General features: G+C 35.2%; 1 protein-coding gene across 3 annotated transcripts in view; it reads left to right on the top strand.

Moving 5' to 3' along the window:
• CSMD3 (CUB and Sushi multiple domains 3) overlaps positions 1-20,890 on the top strand; it is a 1,478,779-nt gene that overhangs the window by 950,013 nt on the left and 507,876 nt on the right. For all 3 annotated transcript variants that reach the window (XM_086335396.1, XM_086335395.1, XM_086335397.1), the window contains 3 exons: positions 30-212; positions 3,872-4,198; positions 8,490-8,684. In XM_086335396.1, the coding sequence (XP_086191522.1) occupies positions 30-212; positions 3,872-4,198; positions 8,490-8,684 (705 nt within the window). The remainder of the gene's footprint in view (positions 1-29; positions 213-3,871; positions 4,199-8,489; positions 8,685-20,890) is intronic.

Below are 20,890 nucleotides of genomic sequence, written 5' to 3'. Positions count from 1 at the left end.
GAAATCTGACATATCATCTATTGTTACAGAAATTGAAAAAGAAAGTTGTGGTGATCCTGGTACACCCTTATATGGAATTAGGGAAGGTGATGGATTTTCTAACCGTGATGTTTTAAGGTTCGAATGCCAGTTTGGATTTGAATTAATTGGAGAGAAATCCATTGTTTGTCAAGAAAATAACCAATGGTCTGCAAACATACCCATCTGTATCTGTGAGTACCAAATGCTTTGCTTCCAGATAGCATATGTTACCCTGTCCTTGCATATAATTGCTTTTGTAATTAATTGCAAAGAACTGGAACCGTGTAATTATTTTTGAACGAGTAGCACTTTTTGGTACTCTCTTTAACAAGTGTGCTTATGCCAAACTATAAATTTCTTTGCAGATTTAAATAAAGTTAACATAGTTCATTTGGTAATTGCAAAGTATATTTTCCATATGTTCTCATAACACTTTATTGGTGGCATTTTATACTTTATAGATAGCATACTTCTTATGGAAATTATGTATCTGAGCTAATTGTAATAGACTCATTTATTTTTAATGAGATAGTACATGCTTATTTGCAATCAGGAACACTTAAAAATATTTAAAGGTTATATTCTATGTATAATGCATTAACTTATTTTTGCTTGTAGATGCTCACACTAATGCATGGTTAAGTGTCATTTATTTATATTGCACAGAATAAAATTCATTAATGTTTATGGCCTATAATATGCTTGGATTAAAATAATGTATTTCTTCAAATACATTGAAGCATTTCAATTTAGCTGAAGCAAAAATATAATTTGTTTTATCTGTTGATGTACTTTTAGGTTAAATTAAGATCTGTCTTCATTACCAACAAATACAGCTTACCAGGTGTGAATGCAATAATTGAAAACTTGGATTTTAGTTTTCAATACAAATGGTAACATATAAGCTCATAACATGAAAGTAAAAATAATTTTCTTGTTTTAAAATGATTTTAAATTTTTCTTGTTTTTTATCTGTATCCAACTCTTGTAATGATAATGCTTTTCATTTGTGAAATCCTTTATTCCCTACAAGGGCATTAGCACATACTTCAAAATATAACTGACATTAAAAAATTTAGCACTTTTCAACACCTGCATTTTATCTAAATTTTAATTTGTGCTGCAAAACACACGTTTTCCTTTACTGGAAATGTTGATTATTTAACATTTTAAAATTCTTTAGCATCTTTAAACATGTACTGAGAACTTTTTAAGTGAATAGAAGCCAAATATTTCCTAATATTTGAAAAATATTATGTAGAAATTTATATTGCATTTTTTAAAGGTGATAAATAAATTTCTAATAAACACAGATGTCTAATGAACATATGAGAACTCTTAAACACTTTTGCTTTTGTAAGTTATGTGGGTCCCTTTTGCAACTAAACTCTGTCAGTGTAGCAGGAAATGCATTCATGGACAATAGGAAAATGAAAGTACAGGATTACAGTCAAATAAAATTTCATTTGAAAAGGTAGAATTCAGGCTAGATTTGGCCCACAGACCTTAGTTTCCTAATCTCTGATTTAATGATCTACATTTGAGGGTGGTGGTGTTTAGTTGCCAAGTCCTGTCTGACTCTTGTGACCCCATGAACTGTAACCTGCCAGGCTCCCCTCTTCATGGGATTCTCCAGGCAAGAATACTGGAGTGGGTTGCTAGTTCCTTCGCCATGGGATTTCCCCGATCCAGGAATTGAACCTGGGTCTCCTGCATTGCAGGCGGATTCTTTACCGACTGAACTACAAGGGAAGCTATAAGTATATGAGGGAAGACTGACCAAATCTACCATGCTAATCTCCCTTATCAGATTAAGTAGATGCCTACACAATACTTTAGGCTTCCCAGGTAAAGAATCCCCCTGCTAATGTAGGAGGTGCAAGAGACATGGGTTCAATCCCTGGGACAGAAGGATCCTTTGGAAAAGCAAATGGCAACCTATTCTAGTATTCTTGTCTGGGAAATCCCACGGACAGAGGAACCTGGTCATGGAGTCGCAAAGAGTTGGACACAACTGAGTGAGCACACACACGATACAATACTTTAAACACTTAATTATATCAAATGCATTTCTTATGTAACTTCTTTTGATCTAGTGTTATATATCTATGAATGTCATGCTAATTTTATGGTAATGACTTAATATTATGCTTATTAGCTACTTTGCTTATAAAAATTCTCACATCTATTCTTGCCTTGTTATTTTTTGCCAAGTTGTGTGCCAACACATTAGATCAAGTTTCTAAAGAGATTATGTTAGGATTTTGATTGAAATTTAAAAGCAATTTCTATATAATTTATACATTTAATGTTTTCTCATTCAGGAACATGGCATCCATGGCACCTCTTTTTCCTTGTAAAATTTCCTGTTCTCAACAAGTTTATAATTTTCTTTATGAGTTATTCATATTTTTGTAAGGACTATTTCTAGTCTTTACCTTTTATAGTCCTGTACTTTATAACTTTATTTTTCTTCATAAACTATCTTTCAATTGCATTTTCAAATTAGCTATTGTTGGTTAAAAAAGGAAATTATTACTTGTTACATATTTATCACATATCAGAATTCAGGGGTTAATTCTTTTTAAAATTGTGTAAAGTATTCTCTAGATTTTCTTAAAGTTTGATCTAGGCAGCATTATTTAAAATTAGTCTATTAAACACAATATTAGCATCTACTAAAATGATTTAAAATATTTCCATTTTTGATGTAATACACTACATTAATAGGTTTTGCAATATTAGACAAAGATTATCTTCTTGGAAGAATACCTAGATTTAAAGATCTTGAAGTAAAGTGTTTTGAAATACTATTAAGCTTTCGATCATGCTGATAGAATCTTCAACTTCACTAGAAGGCAAAGCAGTGCTAATTAAAACACTGTGATATCATTCTTCTTATTAAATAAAAAGGTCAGATAATAACAGCATTCATGCTTGTAGGGGTGTTGCACTATCTAATACATTTTTGTTATATTTAAGCATAGGATAATACAACTTTTATATATAAGAATTTAGCAAAATATTCTGAGGGCCAAAGTTCATATCCTTTGTCAATAAAGTATGGTACAAAATCATATAAATTCAATTTTGTTTAAAAATATGTAAGAAGAAACACTGGAAAAATATAATACTTTTTTAAACTATGATTTCCTCTGTGTGATAGATCATTTTTTCTTATCCTTCCTCTGCTTTCTAACTTTTCTGTGTGAACCTTTAAATCAGATTTTTTCAAAGTTTAAAAAAAAATCTGCAGGGAAATAAAGACTAGCCTTACTATGATATGAAAATTATTATTTAGTTGTCTTTCCAATGTTAGCCACTATCGTGTGTTAATTCATCTCCTTATCTGTGTTAGAAGCTATCAGAGCATCCCATGCCCATGATAGGAATCAAGTTCACCTAGTTATTACCCTTATTCCAAGTTTTCTTCAGGTTGTATCATCCTGGTAATGTTAGTACCTACACATTATTTTTGTTTGTTTGTTTTCAATCATTTTGTGAGCTTTCTATGGAAATGTCTATATTCTTCTCCAATATTTTTTGAAGTACAGAAACTAAAATTTTGCACCATACTCTAACATGGACATGATAAATGTCAAAATAAATTGTTATTACTCCAGTTATGATTTTGTGGATATTTAACATACAGTAATTCAAGGTACTAGTTGCCTTCCCTAATAATGTGCAAACAGTAACAATTTTTTTTTCTGTTTTATAAGACAGATTACATTGTTTAATATTTTTTTCAAACTTCTAATTGATTATTGTAATTATTAACAATGGCAAATTTAGATACTGTATTACTTTTGAACATTTATTATATTTTATGATTTTCCTATTTTAACAGTTCCTTGCCTCTCTAACTTTACTGCACCAATGGGAACAGTCCTTTCTCCTGATTATCCAGAAGGGTATGGAAATAATTTAAATTGCATCTGGACAATAATCTCTGATCCAGGAAGTCGAATACACCTTTCTTTCAATGACTTTGATCTGGAATCCCAGTTTGACTTCCTTGCTGTTAAAGACGGGGACTCTCCAGACTCCCCAATTCTTGGAACCTTTACTGGGGCTGAAGTGCCTTCTCATCTTACTAGTAATAGTCATATACTACGGTTGGAATTTCAAGCTGACCACTCAATGTCAGGACGTGGCTTTAACATCACTTACAACAGTAAGTTTAATTTTTCTGTGTAACATATTCCTATAAATTAGAACTTGAAAGGAAATCATACAAAACAGCCCTCTTGTTCCTCAGATAAGGAAATTTGAACACATTGTATATATAATTTCTATTGGGGTGGTCTTTTAGTCCTTGATTCTAACCATATTTTAACTCATTGTGTCATTTCTCCTTTTAGGAGGCATGATGTTAAGAAGATATATTTCAAATATAATTTTATATCAGCCAATATACTAACTCATTTTATGAAATCACATAAGCATGATCTGACATCTACTATACATATTTCCCTATTTTGGTATGCAAACATAGCTTCCTTCAGGATACTCATAAATCAGTAGAGAATTTTAAACAAATAATGACAACACAGTTATAATTCCAAAGATAAAATTCACTAGACTATCAAAGTCTCACAGAGAAGGAAATTACTAATTTTGGGGCAGTGAATTACTAAATTGACATAGCAAAGCCACTATGTGGATGGTACCTTAGTGATTAAGATCAGCTCTGAAATCAGTCTGCTGCTGCTGCTGCTGCTAAGTCGCTTCAGTCATGTCCGACTCTGTGCGACCCCATAGACTGCAGCCCACCAGGCTCGCCCGTCCCTGGGATTCTCCAGACAAGAACGCTGGAGTGGGTTGCCATTTCCTTCTCCAATGCATGAAAGTGAAAGTGAAGTCACTCAGTCGTGTCCTACTCTTAGCGACCCCATGGACTGCAGCCCACCAGGCTCCTCCGTCCATGGGATTTTCCAGGCAAGAGTACTGGAGTGGGGTGCCATTGCCTTCTCCAAAATCAGTCTATGGAACTTCAAATCTTGGCTTTGCTGTAATACATTTTTAGGTTTAACAACAGAGCCTCAGCATTCCCATCAATAAAGTTATAATGAGTTTTTGTAAGGAGTTGTCAATTAAAAAACAAAAAATAATCAGTGGTTTAGATTTAATAGAATAAGCTAATGTATTGGCTAATATAAATAATCTAAGAAAGAAATGAAAAAATTTTTTGAAGGCAACCTGTGGATTATAACCTGGGAGACAGTCTTTCAGAAAGCTCTGAGGACTGTTCCACTGTTAGAGGTCAAAGCATAGTTAGGCAATTTTTTGAGACAATATACAAAGCAAGTCATGATCCCTTATGAGATTAAGAAGGAATGTTATCTCCTAAGGTGGAGAAGGCAATGACAACCCACTCCAGTACTCTTGCCTGGCAAATCCCATGGACGGAGGAGCCTGGTAGGCTGCAGTCCGTGGGGTCGCGAAGAGTCGAACACGACTAAGTGACTTCACTTTCACTTTCACTTTCTTACATTGGAGAAGGAAATGTCAACCCACTCCAGTGTTCTTGCCTGAAGAATCCCAGGGATGGAGGAGCCTGGTAGGCTGTAGTCCATGAGGTCATTAAGAGTCAGTCACGACTGAGCGACTTCACTTTCACTTTCATGCATTGGAGAAGGAAATGGCAACCCACTCCAGTGTTCTTGCCTGGAGAATCCCAGGGACGGGGGAGCCTGGTGGGCTGCCGTCTATGGGGTCACACAGAGTCGGACATGACTGAAGCGACTTAGCAGCAGCAGCAGTATCTCCTAAGGAGGTCTTGTTAATGGAGATGCACAATATACACTGAATAGGAAGAAAGAGGCCCAAGAGGGTGGAGGAAAACAAAATCTATGTTTAAATATTTATTATGCCATAAAATATGAATTTTATTTAATCAGAATAGGATAATACATGTAAACAATTCATTATATATACCTAATAAATGCTCAACAAACATTAGCAGTTATTGTTTAGTTGCCTTCTGAGCTATTCCCTTGAAAATTCTTGTTGTATTACTGTACTCATTTTATTGTTCTAGTTTTAATTCTTTGAGGTTATTTAGCTATTGTCTTTCTGTCATCCACATTTTTTTGTGTTTCAAAAGATGAATATTATTTTCTGAAAATAACATGATATAAATATAGAAAAAGAATCACATAAAGAAAATACCTTAGTATGTTAACAAATGTACATACTGAAACTTCTGTTTCCACATATATTACCTGAAGCTATAGAATGTCAGTGATTTTTATTGTTTATGGGCAAAAGTACCATACTCCATCAGATACTGAGTGACCAACCTGATGAGTTAATATTTGTGTCACATTATAATAGAATTTAATTTCTTGCTCTTTGAAAAAAATTCCACCCTCCTCCCCCAAACCCTTGCCCCAGCACATTCAGTGCTGAGCTTTGCCGATTAGTAACTAAATGTGATTATTGTCTTTTCAAGATGACACTCTTAGTGAATACTGGCACTCAAAAGTTGTCAATGTGTAATTGCACATTGTTCAAGTTAATTTAGCCATGATGTGTTATATAGACCCTCTCTATAAATTAGTTGCTTTATCTGTAAGTTCCTTTTAAAATATTTCATATATATGTATAAATAGACAATATATGCATTTTTCTATTTACACTTTTTATGTTGTTGTAAATGCATATATCTTGTTTTCTTTTTTTTTTTTTTTTTGGCTAAACAGGGATCATAGTTCCAACTTTACAATGAACTCTGGGTCTCACCAAGTCCTAAGCACTGGACTGCCAGGGAATTTCCTTAAATGCATAATATTTTTAACTTTAATATTTATGGTACCTTGAAGATATTATGGAAATATTTATTTTGTTCCTTGTTCTGTTTTTCTAGTAAGTGATTTAACCCATTGTATTCAAATTCTTACTCCCATGCTTTCTACTGATTGTTTTTTCCTGAAAAATTATATAGCAGATGTTATATTCAGGAGCAACCAGACTTAATCAAAATTATGCTTTTAAAAAGCACAACAGAAAGAAATTAGAAATAAGTGTACATTCAAAATAAATGTTATACATTTTAGAATTTACTTAATATTATTTTGTATTGAAAGTGAAAGTGAAAGGGCTTCCCTGGTGGCTCAGAGGGTAAAGCGTCTGCCTGCAGTGTGGGAGACCCTGGTTCAATCCCTGGGTTGGGAAGATCCCTGGAGAAGGAAATGGCAACCCACTCCAATATCCTTGCCTGGAGAATCCCATGGACAGAGAAGCCTGGTAGGCTACAGTCCACGGGGGTCACAAAGAGTCAGACACGACTGAACTACTTTACTTTCACTTAGCATTATTTTGTACTGTTTAACTTAAAAATGAGGAGATGGATAATACAATTATATAACTTATGAACAATATCAGTGATGATTTAGTGAAAAATTGAAATAATTGCATGTACTCATGTGGTATGAATATATTAAATTGTATATGCCTCATGAAATAGACTTTACATATTTAGACTTTGCTACTTTAAATATTCTTCCATTTATATTATACTAATTTAAACACTTACAATGCAAATTTATAGGGCTCATGTAACGTATGATCTATGAAAAATTTAAGTAAACACATTGTCCTTACAATTCTGCTACTTGCTGGGATGGGGCTAAATACACATCCTGGATGATACAAGGTGAAATAAGATAGTGACCCTGAACCAAGAAACTTGCATTCGTTTGAGAGACATGAGATAAATGATCCAAGACAGAATATATTGTGGAGAAAAAATTTAAAGCCAGACCAGGGGATACATTTCAATAGTATCTTAATGATCTGAGGCAAACTATTAATACTTTTTCTGAATTTCACATTACTCTTTAGAGTAAATGGCTATCAGGTTATTCTACATGTTAAGTGATGTGATAATGTATAATATCTACAGCTTCTATCACAGTGCCTAGAACATAGTGATTGTAAAAGAATTAGCTCTCTTCCCTTTTCCTAGATGGCAGAGAATAAATGATATATGGAAAATTATTGAAAAATTGAAAGACTTTATACTAGATTGAAACATTTCATGTTAATTCTCACAATGAGACTATCTCTTTATTCCAAACAATGAATCACAGCAGAACTTTTCAAGGACATGTAGTCAATCTGTTCTGTATTCACATTAATTGGAATTTTGTTCAACTTAACCTGGAAATTTTACTTAGATAAAGCTAATGATTTCAAGAAATAAGCAGAAACAATTCTACTTTGAAATATTGTAATTTTATCATGCAGTTCTTATTTTAACACCAATACATCTATTACACATCAGAGAGAAACAGGTGTGGTCAGAGGAGAGTCTCTCTATTTTTTTTTTTTTTTTAATAAATAAGGGCTTTTCTAGTAATGAACATAACCTTTCTAAAATTCAATTTTTATCACCCAGATACTCAAGGTTCTGTTTCATACTACTAGTTTGTATGTTTTTCTCTTCTTTTGCTGTTCTCAAGCATTTGGACATAATGAGTGTCCTGATCCTGGAATACCAATCAATGCAAGGAGATTTGGGGACAACTTTCAATTAGGAAGTTCAATTTCAGTTATTTGTGAAGAAGGATTTATTAAAACCCAGGGAACAGAAACAATTACATGTATACTAATGGATGGAAAAGTGATGTGGAGTGGCCCAATTCCAAGATGTGGAGGTAAGCACAACGCTCAGTGAAAAATACAATTCCATCGTCACAATGCACTAGAAACCATAACAGGAAAGCATTGTTCTGCCAGGACTGTTGTAATCTTAAAATATCATTTAGTATTTTTCTTTAGACATATAGTTTGCAAATTACACATTTAATATTTATTATTTTAACTTTTAGAAATCTTTTAGAAACTCCTTTTATTTTTTTTGTCATATTCTTTTTTTTAAATTTTATTTTATTTTTAAACTTTACAATATTGTATTAGTTTTGCCAAATATCGAAATGAATCCGCCACAGGTATACCCGCCTTCCCCATCCTGAACCCTCCTCCCTCCTCCCTCCCCTACCCTCCCTCTGGGTCATCCCAGTGCACCAGCCCCAAGCATCCAGTACCGTGCATCCAACCTTGTAATAGCCAGGACATGGAAGCAACCTAGATGCCCATCAGCAGATGAATGGATAAGAAAGCTATGGTACATATACACAATGGAGTATTACTCAGCCATTAAAAAGAATACATTTGAATCAGTTCTAATGAGATGGATGAAACTGGAACCTATTATAGAAACTCCTTTTAAAAGAAGTACTTATTAAAAGATATACACTAATAAATAGTAAATATTAGTTGCACATGCAGGTTACCTTCAATATATTTCATAATTATAGCTGAGTAAACTTTATTTTTCCAGTCATTTTTTTCTTGGTATTTTAACTATTCATGATATACATTTATTTTCAAAAATGTATTATTATTAATTACAATGAATAAGTTTATGCTAAAGCACCTGTTATTTAAAATGTATAATTTTATAGGAATAGTTTACTGAACATTTTTTTTTCAATTTTGATTTGAATGTAATATAATGTAGTCAAGAATGTTCAAGACAAAATATGTATTATATATGTATATATATAGCACATATATATACATGCAATGTTTGTGAGTATCGATATATCTTTGAATATATATACTCACATAAACTCGCAAATCATCTTGGTAAAAGGGAAAGATGATTATCTTAAGGATACTATTATATAGCAAGTATGTAGTGTTTTAATATAGAATCTCTAAGAGTGAATGTGGGCTGGGTTTTAGTTAGAATTGACACAGTAGGAATTAACATTTTGCATTACATTTTTCTCCTACTCTAAGGTTACATAACCATTTTATAAAAAATATATATGAAAGAACTTTTAATAAGACATAGATGAACTAGAATTATTAAGCACCTTTCAATAGATCACCATTTAGTGATTTTAGGTGGCAATTTTGAGTGGTTTCTTATTTTCTTTGCTTTCCCAATTATTTTTCTTAGCTGTGCCCAGACTGACATTGGACCTTCGTTTTCTCAATTTCTAGCTAATAAATTGGGAATGTTTAATACATACTTTCTAAAAGTATAACCAATTTAATTGAATAATTCAGCTATTACCTATAAATATTGAGTTTCATTGAACTGAGCATTTTCATAATGTCTCATGATGAAATAATCCAGACCATGCAATTAAGTTTTCCCCTTAGCGCCTTCAATTAGCACCTCCCTCCTTTTCTAATCACTTCTTCATATTAACATCAGAGGGCCAAACTAGATGACTTCACTGTTCTTTTCCAAACTTCAAATATTATGGACTTCATAGGGGTTACCCTAACAATGGCTATGACTATGCTATTATGTTTAAAATGCATAATGAATCTGCACAATGCAGGACTAAAATAAAAGGAGTAACATTCAAGTTTTTCCATAATGCTTTGCCCAGAGCTCATCATTCTTTTAACCTAGTGCCCAGCCTAGACTTGGGAAATCAGTCAGGAAAGTCTGCATTAGTATTTGAGGGAAAAGTAGGAGATAAAAGTTTGTTTTAGGAAGAAGGCATAGCATTGGTTTAGTATGACTGGAGTGGAAGATAGAGGGACGGGACTTGATGAATTCAGAGGCTGCTGAAGCATGTAATACTTTGTAAACAGCACTAAGGAGATTAAAAATTATCCTGTGGCAACAGGAAGCCACTTCAGTTTAGAAGTGACATGACTTGAGCCCCTCCCAGCATGGGGTTATTTACAGTCTCAGTGGACAAACATAGAGACCACCTCCAGATAATTGGATCTCACTGAGTCCTCGCTTGGCTAACTTAGATATTGGTTTAGGAGCTGTTTGGTGCCTGGATGCATGGAGCGGTAAAAATAATGAGGTTGACATCAACAGATCATTTGATGAATTGCTACTTTATGTGAGAGAGCAGTTTCAATGAGACTTTTCACCATGAAAAATGAATGGTATTTAACTTTTAAAAATAAGTGAAACAAAATACTCAGAATTCTCATTTGGCGCAGGCCAACAGGGTCTCAGATTCCTAAAGAGAACTGTATAAATTTTTCAAAGGAGAAGAATATTTTTTTGCATATGTGAGTAAAATTCACCTGCCAATTTCTGGATCCAACACTAAGTGGGAACATCACTAAGGATAAGACTGGAGCCAGGGAGGGCAGAATGGTAGTGGGCTGGAAGCAGTCTTACCCTGGCACTTGCCAGATTACTTGCCATATCCCAGGCTGTTTTGAGCCAGTTTCCACTGGATAAAACAGACTACTGTCAGTTCCTTTGTAGCTAACTCTGGTGGGTTTCATTTCTAAGACTCTAATTAAGGTTTCTAAAGATTTCCTTTAGTTTTTCCAGAATTCTATTTAGGTACTAACAAAAAAAAAGCCTGAGATTAGCTGAGGAAAGCTTTTTTTTTTTTTCTTTTTCTAAGTTCATTCTTTTTTCTTTCTGTTTTTTTTTTTATTATTTTATATATATATATATATATATATATATATATTTTTTTTTTTTTTTTTTAAATACAACTCTTCCTCCTCCATTCCCTAAGTGGCCACACAGCGACTCCAACTCACACAAAGAAATATGTCTGAGAGCCTTCTCTGCCTATAGTCTTTGTTCTTTAGCCTTTTTTATTTTGACAAAAAAAGTTTTGCTTATTATTTATTATAGTTTATCCTCTGGGACTCTCACAGTTTCCAATATATGCTTAATATTTTAGCTATTTTTTCAATTATCATTGTCTTAAATATTTTATGTAGATTAAATATGTACATGTTTACGTATTGTAATTAATAGAAATAACCTTCTATTTCAATTAATTTTCTAAACACAAAGAACTACAAAATCAAATACATTGTTAAATTTGCTAATGTGTATGGATTTCTATGGGCTTCCCTGGTTGCTCAGTGGTAAAGAACTCATCCTGCCAATGCAGGAGATATGGGTTCAATCCCTGGGTTGGGAAGATCCTGTAGGGAAGGAAATGGCAACCCACTCCAGTATTTTTACCCAGGAAATCCCATGGACAGTAGAGCTGGTGGCCAGCAGTCCATGTGGTCACTAAACAGACACAATTTAGCGACTCAACAATAACAATGGATTTCTATGTGTTAAAATTAGAAAATTGAAAATAATTTGTTTTCATCAGAATTTGTAGAGCAAAGGAGGTCACTATAAAATGTTTTGATAAGAAAACCCAGGGCTTCAATTCACTTAAAGATTGTTCTCTCCACCCAACTCCTCTCTATCACAATTGTATAGAAATTTAGGCATTATTGGCAAATTAATGATCCACCCATGTCAACCAGTCTTCAATCCTAAAACTGTGGAACATCTTTAAGAAGAAAAGAAACTTTTTATCTCCCACAGGCCTTGAATAAGGATTGTTCAAACCAAAAGGGAGAAATTAAATCATAATATATTGCAGTTCTATGATCCCATAGCTGAACTAAGATTTATTTCAGATAGCTTAAATGTAATTGTTAACAGAATTGGGTTATACATTTTATTCATTGACCTAAAGTTCAACCCTGATGCATTAGCTAGGGATAGATTTAGGCTATCTTTTTTAAATTTTGAACTTTTTTCTGTAGAATGGAATGATCAAATTTCTTCATGAGGAAGAAGGATTAGATGCTTTATAAAACCTTGTGATAGTTCAGTTTTGCTGATGGAAAACAGAACACATTAATTTTTATAATTAGCATTGGAATTATTCACTTTGAATTTCACAAACTGTCTGCCTAACTCAATTTAGTAACAATCAATGACTCTTTCACTCACACCTAGGCAATAACCTGAATAAAACTGGCTTTATCTAGGGCCAGTCTCTGCATGGAGTCTCCTTCAAAGATACATCCTAGAGCCATGATGAATGGTTATGATAGGTCTCCTGTAATGGGTTGACACAGGGATTTTCATGATTTTCTACAGAGAAATATTCTTTAAAAAGTGTTCCTGATGCCCGTATCATTTGTCCCTTTTCCTTGCTATGTCTTGTTTTAAATATTTCTATGAGTTTACTGCATATCCAGAACATATTGTTCCAACACTTGCACTCAATTCAAATTCATCTTGATATTTATGCCCTCTAGTGAGCTGAAGCTAAGTGCCATTAGGTGGAGGTTTTGATGGATCTGAGTTCACTAATAGCACCAAATGCTCTATGTCATAACCTCAGTGCTTACAAAAGCAACACAATAACAGAAATAAATTAGGTGGGCTGAATAAAACAGTCTATCCTTTTAAGGAAGAGGTATTATTTCTCACTTTTTATAGAGATATGTTTACTAATAAACATTTCTCTGTTTAACAACAATAATAAACAAGAATGCAAGAATATAATTAACAGCCAACAATGATGTTCCCATTAGCACATACAGTCTTCATGCACATTTGAAAGAGCATTTTCCAAGAGAGAAATGGCTTGAACTAATGGTTACTAAGGCACTTTAATTGGAAATTCAACAGCAGCAACCAGTCCTTTGGGGAGTATGTCAGGCTGGCGGAACAGGTTAGAAGTCACATATCAACCTCCCCTCACTTTTGAGAAGACACACAAATGTCCCAGGAAACTGGGTGTTCTTACCTATGAACAATGTTCCAGATAGTTATTTTAAGAAAATGCTTTCTGAGTTCCTCATTTTTGTGAATTTGTGTAAATCAGTGAATTTTTTCAGGTCCAATCCTCTGGCACCTAGAGTCGAGCTAGAACATCCTATCCTGAATTGTGCATTTTCCCCCAGAGGGGGAATTTCAACCTCAGTCTACACTGTCCTTTTGACTTTGCACTGACATTCTGCTTATGTTTGATTCTTCTTTGCCATCTGGCACTGCAATTTTTCTAATAATTTAGCTGCTTCTTGTTGTCGGTGTTATTCAGTCATGTCTGACTTTTTGCAGCCCGTGGACTGCAGCCTGCCAGGGTTTCCTGTCCTTCACTACCTAATTTTCAGAAAATGCATTCATAGCATTGTAACTGTGAAGGCTTGGAAATTCATTGTTTGTATACACAGACATTAACTATACCCCTCAATTATCCTCCAAATTGGAGACCTGGGCGTGGAGATGACAGATTATAAATAGTTTGCCATAGATGCATCAATTGGTGATGTTCCATTACTGAGTCATGTCCAGCTCTTTGCAACCTCATGGACGGCAGCACACCAGACTTCACTGTCCTTCAGCATCTCCGGGAGCTTGCTCAAACTTATGTCCATTGATATGATGCCATCCAACCATTTCATCCTCTGTCACTACCTTCTCATGCCCTCAATCTTTCCCAGCATCAGGGTCTTTTCCAGTGAGTCAGCTCTTTGCATCAGATGGCCAAAGTATTGGAACTTCAGCTTCAGCATTAGTCCTTCCAATAAATATTCAGAGTTGATTTCCTTTAAGATTGACTGGTTTGATCTCCTTGCTGTTCAAGGGACTCTCAAAAGTTTTCTCTAGCACCACAGTTCAAAAGCATTAATTCTTCAGCACTCAGACCTTTATGGTCCAACTCTCACATCAGTACATGACTACTGGAAAAACGATTGCTTTGAGTAGATGCACTTTTGTCAGCAAAGTGATGTCTCTGCTTTTTAATACACTGTCTAGACTTGTCATAGCTTTTCTTCCAAGGAGCAAATGTCTTTTAATTTCAGGCTGCAGTCACTGTCTGCAGTGATCTTGGAGCCCAAGAAAATAAAAACCGTCAGTTTCCATTTTTTCCCCATCTGTTTGCCATGCAGTGAGGGGACCAGATGCCATGATCTTAATTTTTGAATGTTGAGTTTTAAACCAGCCTTTTCACTCTCCTCTTTGACCTTTATCAGGAGACTCTTTAGTTCCTCTTTACTGTCTGCCATTAGAGTGGTATCATCTGCATATCTGAAGTTGTTGATATTTCTCCTTGCAATCTTGATTCCAGCTTGTGATTCATCTAGCCTGGCATTTCCCATGATGTGCTCTGCCTGTAAGTTAAATAAGCAGGGTGACAATATGCAGCCTTGTCATACTCCTTTCCCAATTTTGAACCAGTCTGTTTCATGTCTGGTTCTAACTGTTGCTTCTTGACCTGCATATGGGCTTCTCCAGAGGCAGGTAAGATGGTCTAGTATTCCCACCTCTTGAAAAATTTTCCAGTTTGTCATGATCCACACAGTCAAATTCTTTAGTGTAGGCAGTGAAGAAGAAGTAGATGTTTTTCTGAAATTCTCTTGCTTTTCTATGATCCATTGGATATTAGCAATTTGATCTCTGGTTCCTCTGCCTTTTCTAAATCTAGTTTGTATATATGGAAGTTCTTGGTTCACCTACTCTTGAAGCCTAACTTGAAGGATTTTGAGCATTACCTTCAGTTCAGTTCAGTTCAGTTCAGTTGCTCAGTTGTGTCCGACTCTGTGACCCCATGAATTGCAGCACGCCAGGCCTCCCTGTCCATCACCAACTCCCGGAGTTCACTCAAACTCACGTCCATTGAGTTGGTGATACCATCCAGCCATCTCATCCTCTGTCGTCCCCTTCTCCTCCTGCCCCCAAACCCTCCCAGCATCAGAGTCTTTTCCAATGAGTGAACTCTTTGCATGAGGTAGCCAAAGTATTGGAGTTTCAGCTTTAGCATCAGTCCTTCTAAAGAACACCCAGGACTGATCTCTAGCATGTGAAATGAGTGCAATGTGAGGCAGTTTGAACATTCTTTGAAATTCCTCTTCTTTGGTATTGAAATGAAAACTGACATTTTCCAGTCCTGAGCCACTGCTGAGTTTTCCAAATTTGCTGGTATATGTGCTTTAAAAGCATCTTTTAGGATTTGAAATAGCTCAGCCTGAATTCCATCACCTCCACTAGCTTTGTTTGAGTAACGTTTCTTCAGGCCTGCTTGACTTCACACTCCAGAATGTCTGGTTCTAGGTAACTGACTACACCATCATAGCTGCTATTGTGGCTCAATTGTGTGGCTTAATTTGATTCAGGCCGACTTAAGAACTGAACCAGATTCAAGAAGCAGTAAGTAAGATAGAATTTTTATCTTGATTTTCTTTGAGCTGGGATGCAAAGGTTTTAAACAATACAGTAACTAGAAAGCATCCTAAATATTTTTCTAAGCTATATTTTCTCCCATCTCCCTTCCAAGGTAGTTGTTACATATAAAAATCAACACCATCTTTGTTATTATCATTTTTTTCCTCTGATGACTACACATACATTTCTCTCATCATTAAGCTGTTCTTCTTTTTCTTCCAATTTTCCTTTTCTCAGCCCCATGCTCTTGCTCACATATTTTTAGCCCTTTTCCTCAATACTTAACCCTAAGGTTAGCCAAGACCTACCTATTAACTCCAATGTACTCTGCCCCCAAGAAAGACTAGTTCATCCCATTCTAATGGTTTTTAATTAAAATTGTGTCTCCATAGAAACTTGTTAAATACAATTTTCCACTTCATTATAAGAAATTATGCATTGGTTTAAAAAAAAGAAATCAAGTTTTTGACCTGTCTTTTCAAACTACTCTCTAACTTGCATTTCTACTTTATAACTACCTGCTTCTATATTTGCTAGTAATAAACCAGCCAATTAATTCCAAAAGCCTTGAAAGAGATACCATGCCTTGAGATTAAGAATCAAAGAATCAAATGAGAAAGTTCTCTTCCTAGGTGTCAAACAGTGAGCACTAAGTCATCTAGAGTTTTTCTGTAAGACAGGTGGACATAAATTGTCTTCTATCTCTGTTGTAGTCATGGAAGGAAACTTTTCTTGAGTATGAGCATTTATTATTCATTGATGAATGTCATTTTAAAAATGCTACTGAACTGTACTCATTCAGACTGAAGAATGAGAAGGATTTCTTTGCAAACCAAAAACAAGATTTCTATTAAAATGTATTCATAATTTTTCTAAAATCCGAAACACATGTTATTTACATTTTAAAATCAAATGTTACTTGATAGTTTAAAACTATAAAATCATTTAACTGTTCATGAAAAAGTTGACTAATCTCAAAATTATATACCTTATTATGTTTCATTTTAATAAGTATGCTACTCAAGATCATTTTAGTCTCTCTTCTTGGTTTCTCCTCATGTCTGTGATCTCTGTTTGTGTCCTAGAGCTTGGTCTTGAATATTTTCTTCTGTCTATTTCCACTCACTCCATTCATAATTTCCATCCAGTCTCCAGCCTTGAATAACATCTATGTGTTGAAGGCTCTCAAATTTCCATCTCCAGCCTATTTCTCTGTCTGAAGTCTGGAGTTGTCTATTCAACTTCCTCCTGAATATCTCTGCTTAGATGTTTAATAGGCATCTCAAACTTAACCTGTCCAAAACTAATCAGATTCTCTGGTCATTCCAAATCTGGTACTGTCACAGACTTTCACCATCATCATTAATAGGACATCCATTCTTCCACTAATTCTAGCAAAAACTCTTAGGAGTAATTCTTGACTCCTTTCTTTCTGTCATAACCATACACAATCGATCAGAAAAATATGTTAGCTCTACTTTGAATACTTATTTTCAAAACCCATCTGCTTGTTACTTCCTTAACTGCTGACACTGGTTCGAGCAACCATCGTCTGTGACCTAGATTACTGCAACAGCCTTCTGACTAGTCTCACTGCTTCTGCCCTTGCTCCTATTCAGTTCTGTAGAAATCATTTGTTATTCAGCTTACCTGTGCCCACCTATTAGTTTCTTCATAGTTATTTCTCCTCTAGGACTGATACATATATACTATCTGCTTCTCTCCCTCTTTTTACCTGGCTGTTTGTCCCCCATGCCCTGCTTGACTGTAGATAGCAACACCCATTTTGATATAAAGCAATCCCTTCAATAAAAACGGAAATGGAATATTGGCCTTCTGGATTACGTGGCCATGTTCTTGAATATAATTAGGATGTAATACATTCATTTAACTACATTAGAGATAAAGTGGATTACATTTAATAAAATACATTGGAAGAGTCAGATGAATGCTATTGGCTCAAAGCATTTGATTTAATTAAGGATGCTGAGTTAAGACTAACTGAAAGAAAAGTTGTCACTTCCTTGTGAAGACTCATCATAATTTCTAATATTATTATCATTTTGGCCTCCCTGAGAAGAAAAACAGTAGAAGCAAAATGTATGACTAATAATGTTTTCAGGCAAAATTTCCTGTTACTTTGGGATTGGCAACCTATACCATACCCACTAAGGAAAAAGATTTTTAAATATCCCCCTCCATAAAAACTGAGGTTCAGATACCTCCTTTGTGGTTTATTAAGTGGGTTCTGACTTATTTCTCTTAATCATAACTCAGCTATCCCACTACCAATTTATATAAGCAACAAAAGAAAAGTAAGAGAGATTGAGATATCTATCTATCCATTAATGTCTATGTATCTAATTAAACTGTTAGAGTCAAAGGTTTTTCAGATTTTCCTTTAGATCCTCATAGGAATGGAGAGCATCTTCTCTTTTCCAGCTGCTGAAATGAAGGAAGGAATGAATCACCAACTGCTGGTGCATTATCAGCATCCTCCCCTCCATCCTCCAACGTAATCGCAGATGCACCTTGGGTGGGTGGGTGGAGGAAGTAAGAATTTTAAATTAATTTGGACTAAGTGTTTTCAATATTGAAAGTGATGAGAATTTTAGAGGCTGCACCCAGCATTTCTTTAAGGAAAGTAAGATTTATCAGTGCATGTTTGAAGGCTATAATTAAGGATGAAAGAAAGAAAGGAAGAAATTTCTGTTTGTCTTCCACGACTTTCATAATACTCCATAAAATGCTTACTCAAGCAAGAACTTCCTTGTTCTCAGTGGAGAACTCTCTGAAAAACTATGGCTTCCTACCCATAATGGGATGTCTGAGAGAATTCCTTGAGTGAATAGGATGGGACTAGAGTCCCTGGGAAAACTGTTTGACAGCAAGACTGGACTTGCTTGCCAATGAACTTCAGTTCAGTTCAGTCACTCAGTCGTGTCCGACTCTGCGACCCCATGAATTGCAGCACACCAGGCCTCCTTGTCCATCACCAACTCCCGGAGTTTACCCAAACCCATGTCCATTGAGTCGGTGATGCCATCCAACCATCTCATCCTCTGTCATCCCCTTCTCTTCCTGCCCCTAATCCCTCCTAGCATTAGAGTCTTTTCCAATGAGTCAACTCTTCTCATGAGGTGGCCAAAGTACTGGAGTTTCAGCTTCAGCATCATTCCTTCCAAAGAACACCCAAGACTGATCTCCTTTAGAATGGACTGCAAGAATTTCTCCTTGCAGTCCAAGGACTTTCAAGAGTCTTCTCCAACACCACAGTTCAAAAGCATCAATTCTTCAGCGCTCAGCTTTCTTCACAGTCCAACTCTCACATCCATACATGACCACTGGAAAAACCACAGCCTTGACTAGACGGACCTTTGTTGGCAAAGTAATGTCTCTGCTTTTGAATATGCTATCTAGGTCGGTCATAACTTTCCTTCCAAGGAGTAAGCATCTTTTAATGTCATGGCTTCAGTCACCATCTGCTGTGATTTTGGAGCCCCAAAAAATAAAGTCTGACACTGTTTCCACTCTTTCTCCATCTATTTCCCATGAAGTGATGGGACCAGATGCCATGATCTTCATTTTCTGAATGTTGAGCTTTAAGCCAACTTTTTCACTTTTCTCTTCCCCTTTCACCAAGAGGCTTTTTAGTTCCTCTTCACTTTTTGCCATAAGGGTGGCATCTGCAAACTTACCCTTTGAGAATAAGGGATTTTTTTCTTGAGTCTCAGTTAGCCTCAAAAGAAAGGAAATCCTTCTCTTTCACAGACATTTCACTCTCTGGAGGTAGTTAATTTGAGGGAGCAATTAGAGTAACAATCTGATGCATAAACCAGAATATATTTGTGGTTCTCATAGAAAGAATGTATATTCACACATGTTTGTCTATTCATATCTAACAATAGACTCCTCTTTTAGTTACATATTAAGGTACTATTAAATTCCTAGAGGACTACCATTGGGAAAACTAATTTAATAGCAATCTTTAGGAGTTTGCACCTAATTTCTATAGAGCTATGCAAGAGAAGAGTAGGAGTTGTTATAGAAATGAAAAGAGGTTCAGAACTAGGATTGCTTCTCTGCATTCCTGGCACTTTAATATCTATATTTCTGGCTTTCTCAAGAATATAAGAGATGCAACTGTTTCCCATAATTTTCCTTGAAGCATCATCCAGTATGCTGAGGTTAGATAGAACAGGTGGTTTATTTGTTGTTGTTGTTCTTGTTCAGTCATTCAGTCATGGCCAGCTCTTTGAGACCCCATGAACTGCAGCATGTCAGGCTTCCCTGTCCTTCACTATTTCCTGGAGTTTGGTCAAACTTATGTCCACTGAATCAACAATGCACTATGAAGAAAGTTTAAAAAAAAAAAAAAAAAAGGAAGGAAATGGAACCCTCCTTGTTTATAATCCCTGAGATCAAAACCTAATTCTTCTTCAGGTCCTTAATCCCCTTCTGAGCACCTGTCATTTCTAAAATGAAAGAACACCAAGATTCTGTAGCATTTTTCTTCAAAAGACTTTTATCTGAATACAGTCTGAAACATTTCTGACTCTTTTATATCTTAAAGCATACTGGGTATCTTGAATTTGCCCATTCTACTTAAAGCAACACAGAAATGAGTCAGTACTCCAGCAAGAATTATTTATAACAGACTTTCTTCAGGCCTTAGAAAATGAAACAGGATAAATGAATTTTGTCTACTTTATCGTTTATGCTTTGCTTTCATTGTTTAAAGTGGGGAGGGGGATTAGAGGCAGTAATGTGTATTTCTCATTTCAAATAGATGGAAATTACCTTTTTATGCCAGGAAACTGTTTATCCAGGAGAATATTGGAGCTACAGATTAGCCATATTCTCTTAAATTTTGTCACCATG

Source organism: Bos grunniens, chromosome 14 (assembly GCF_055505025.1).
Source record: "Bos grunniens cultivar Pamir isolate PY7600 chromosome 14, Bosgru_T2T1.0, whole genome shotgun sequence".
NCBI classification, from domain to species: Eukaryota; Metazoa; Chordata; class Mammalia; order Artiodactyla; family Bovidae; genus Bos; species Bos grunniens.
The sequence above is the reverse complement of the archived record's forward strand: the minus strand, read 5'-3'. Positions and strand labels throughout refer to the sequence as shown.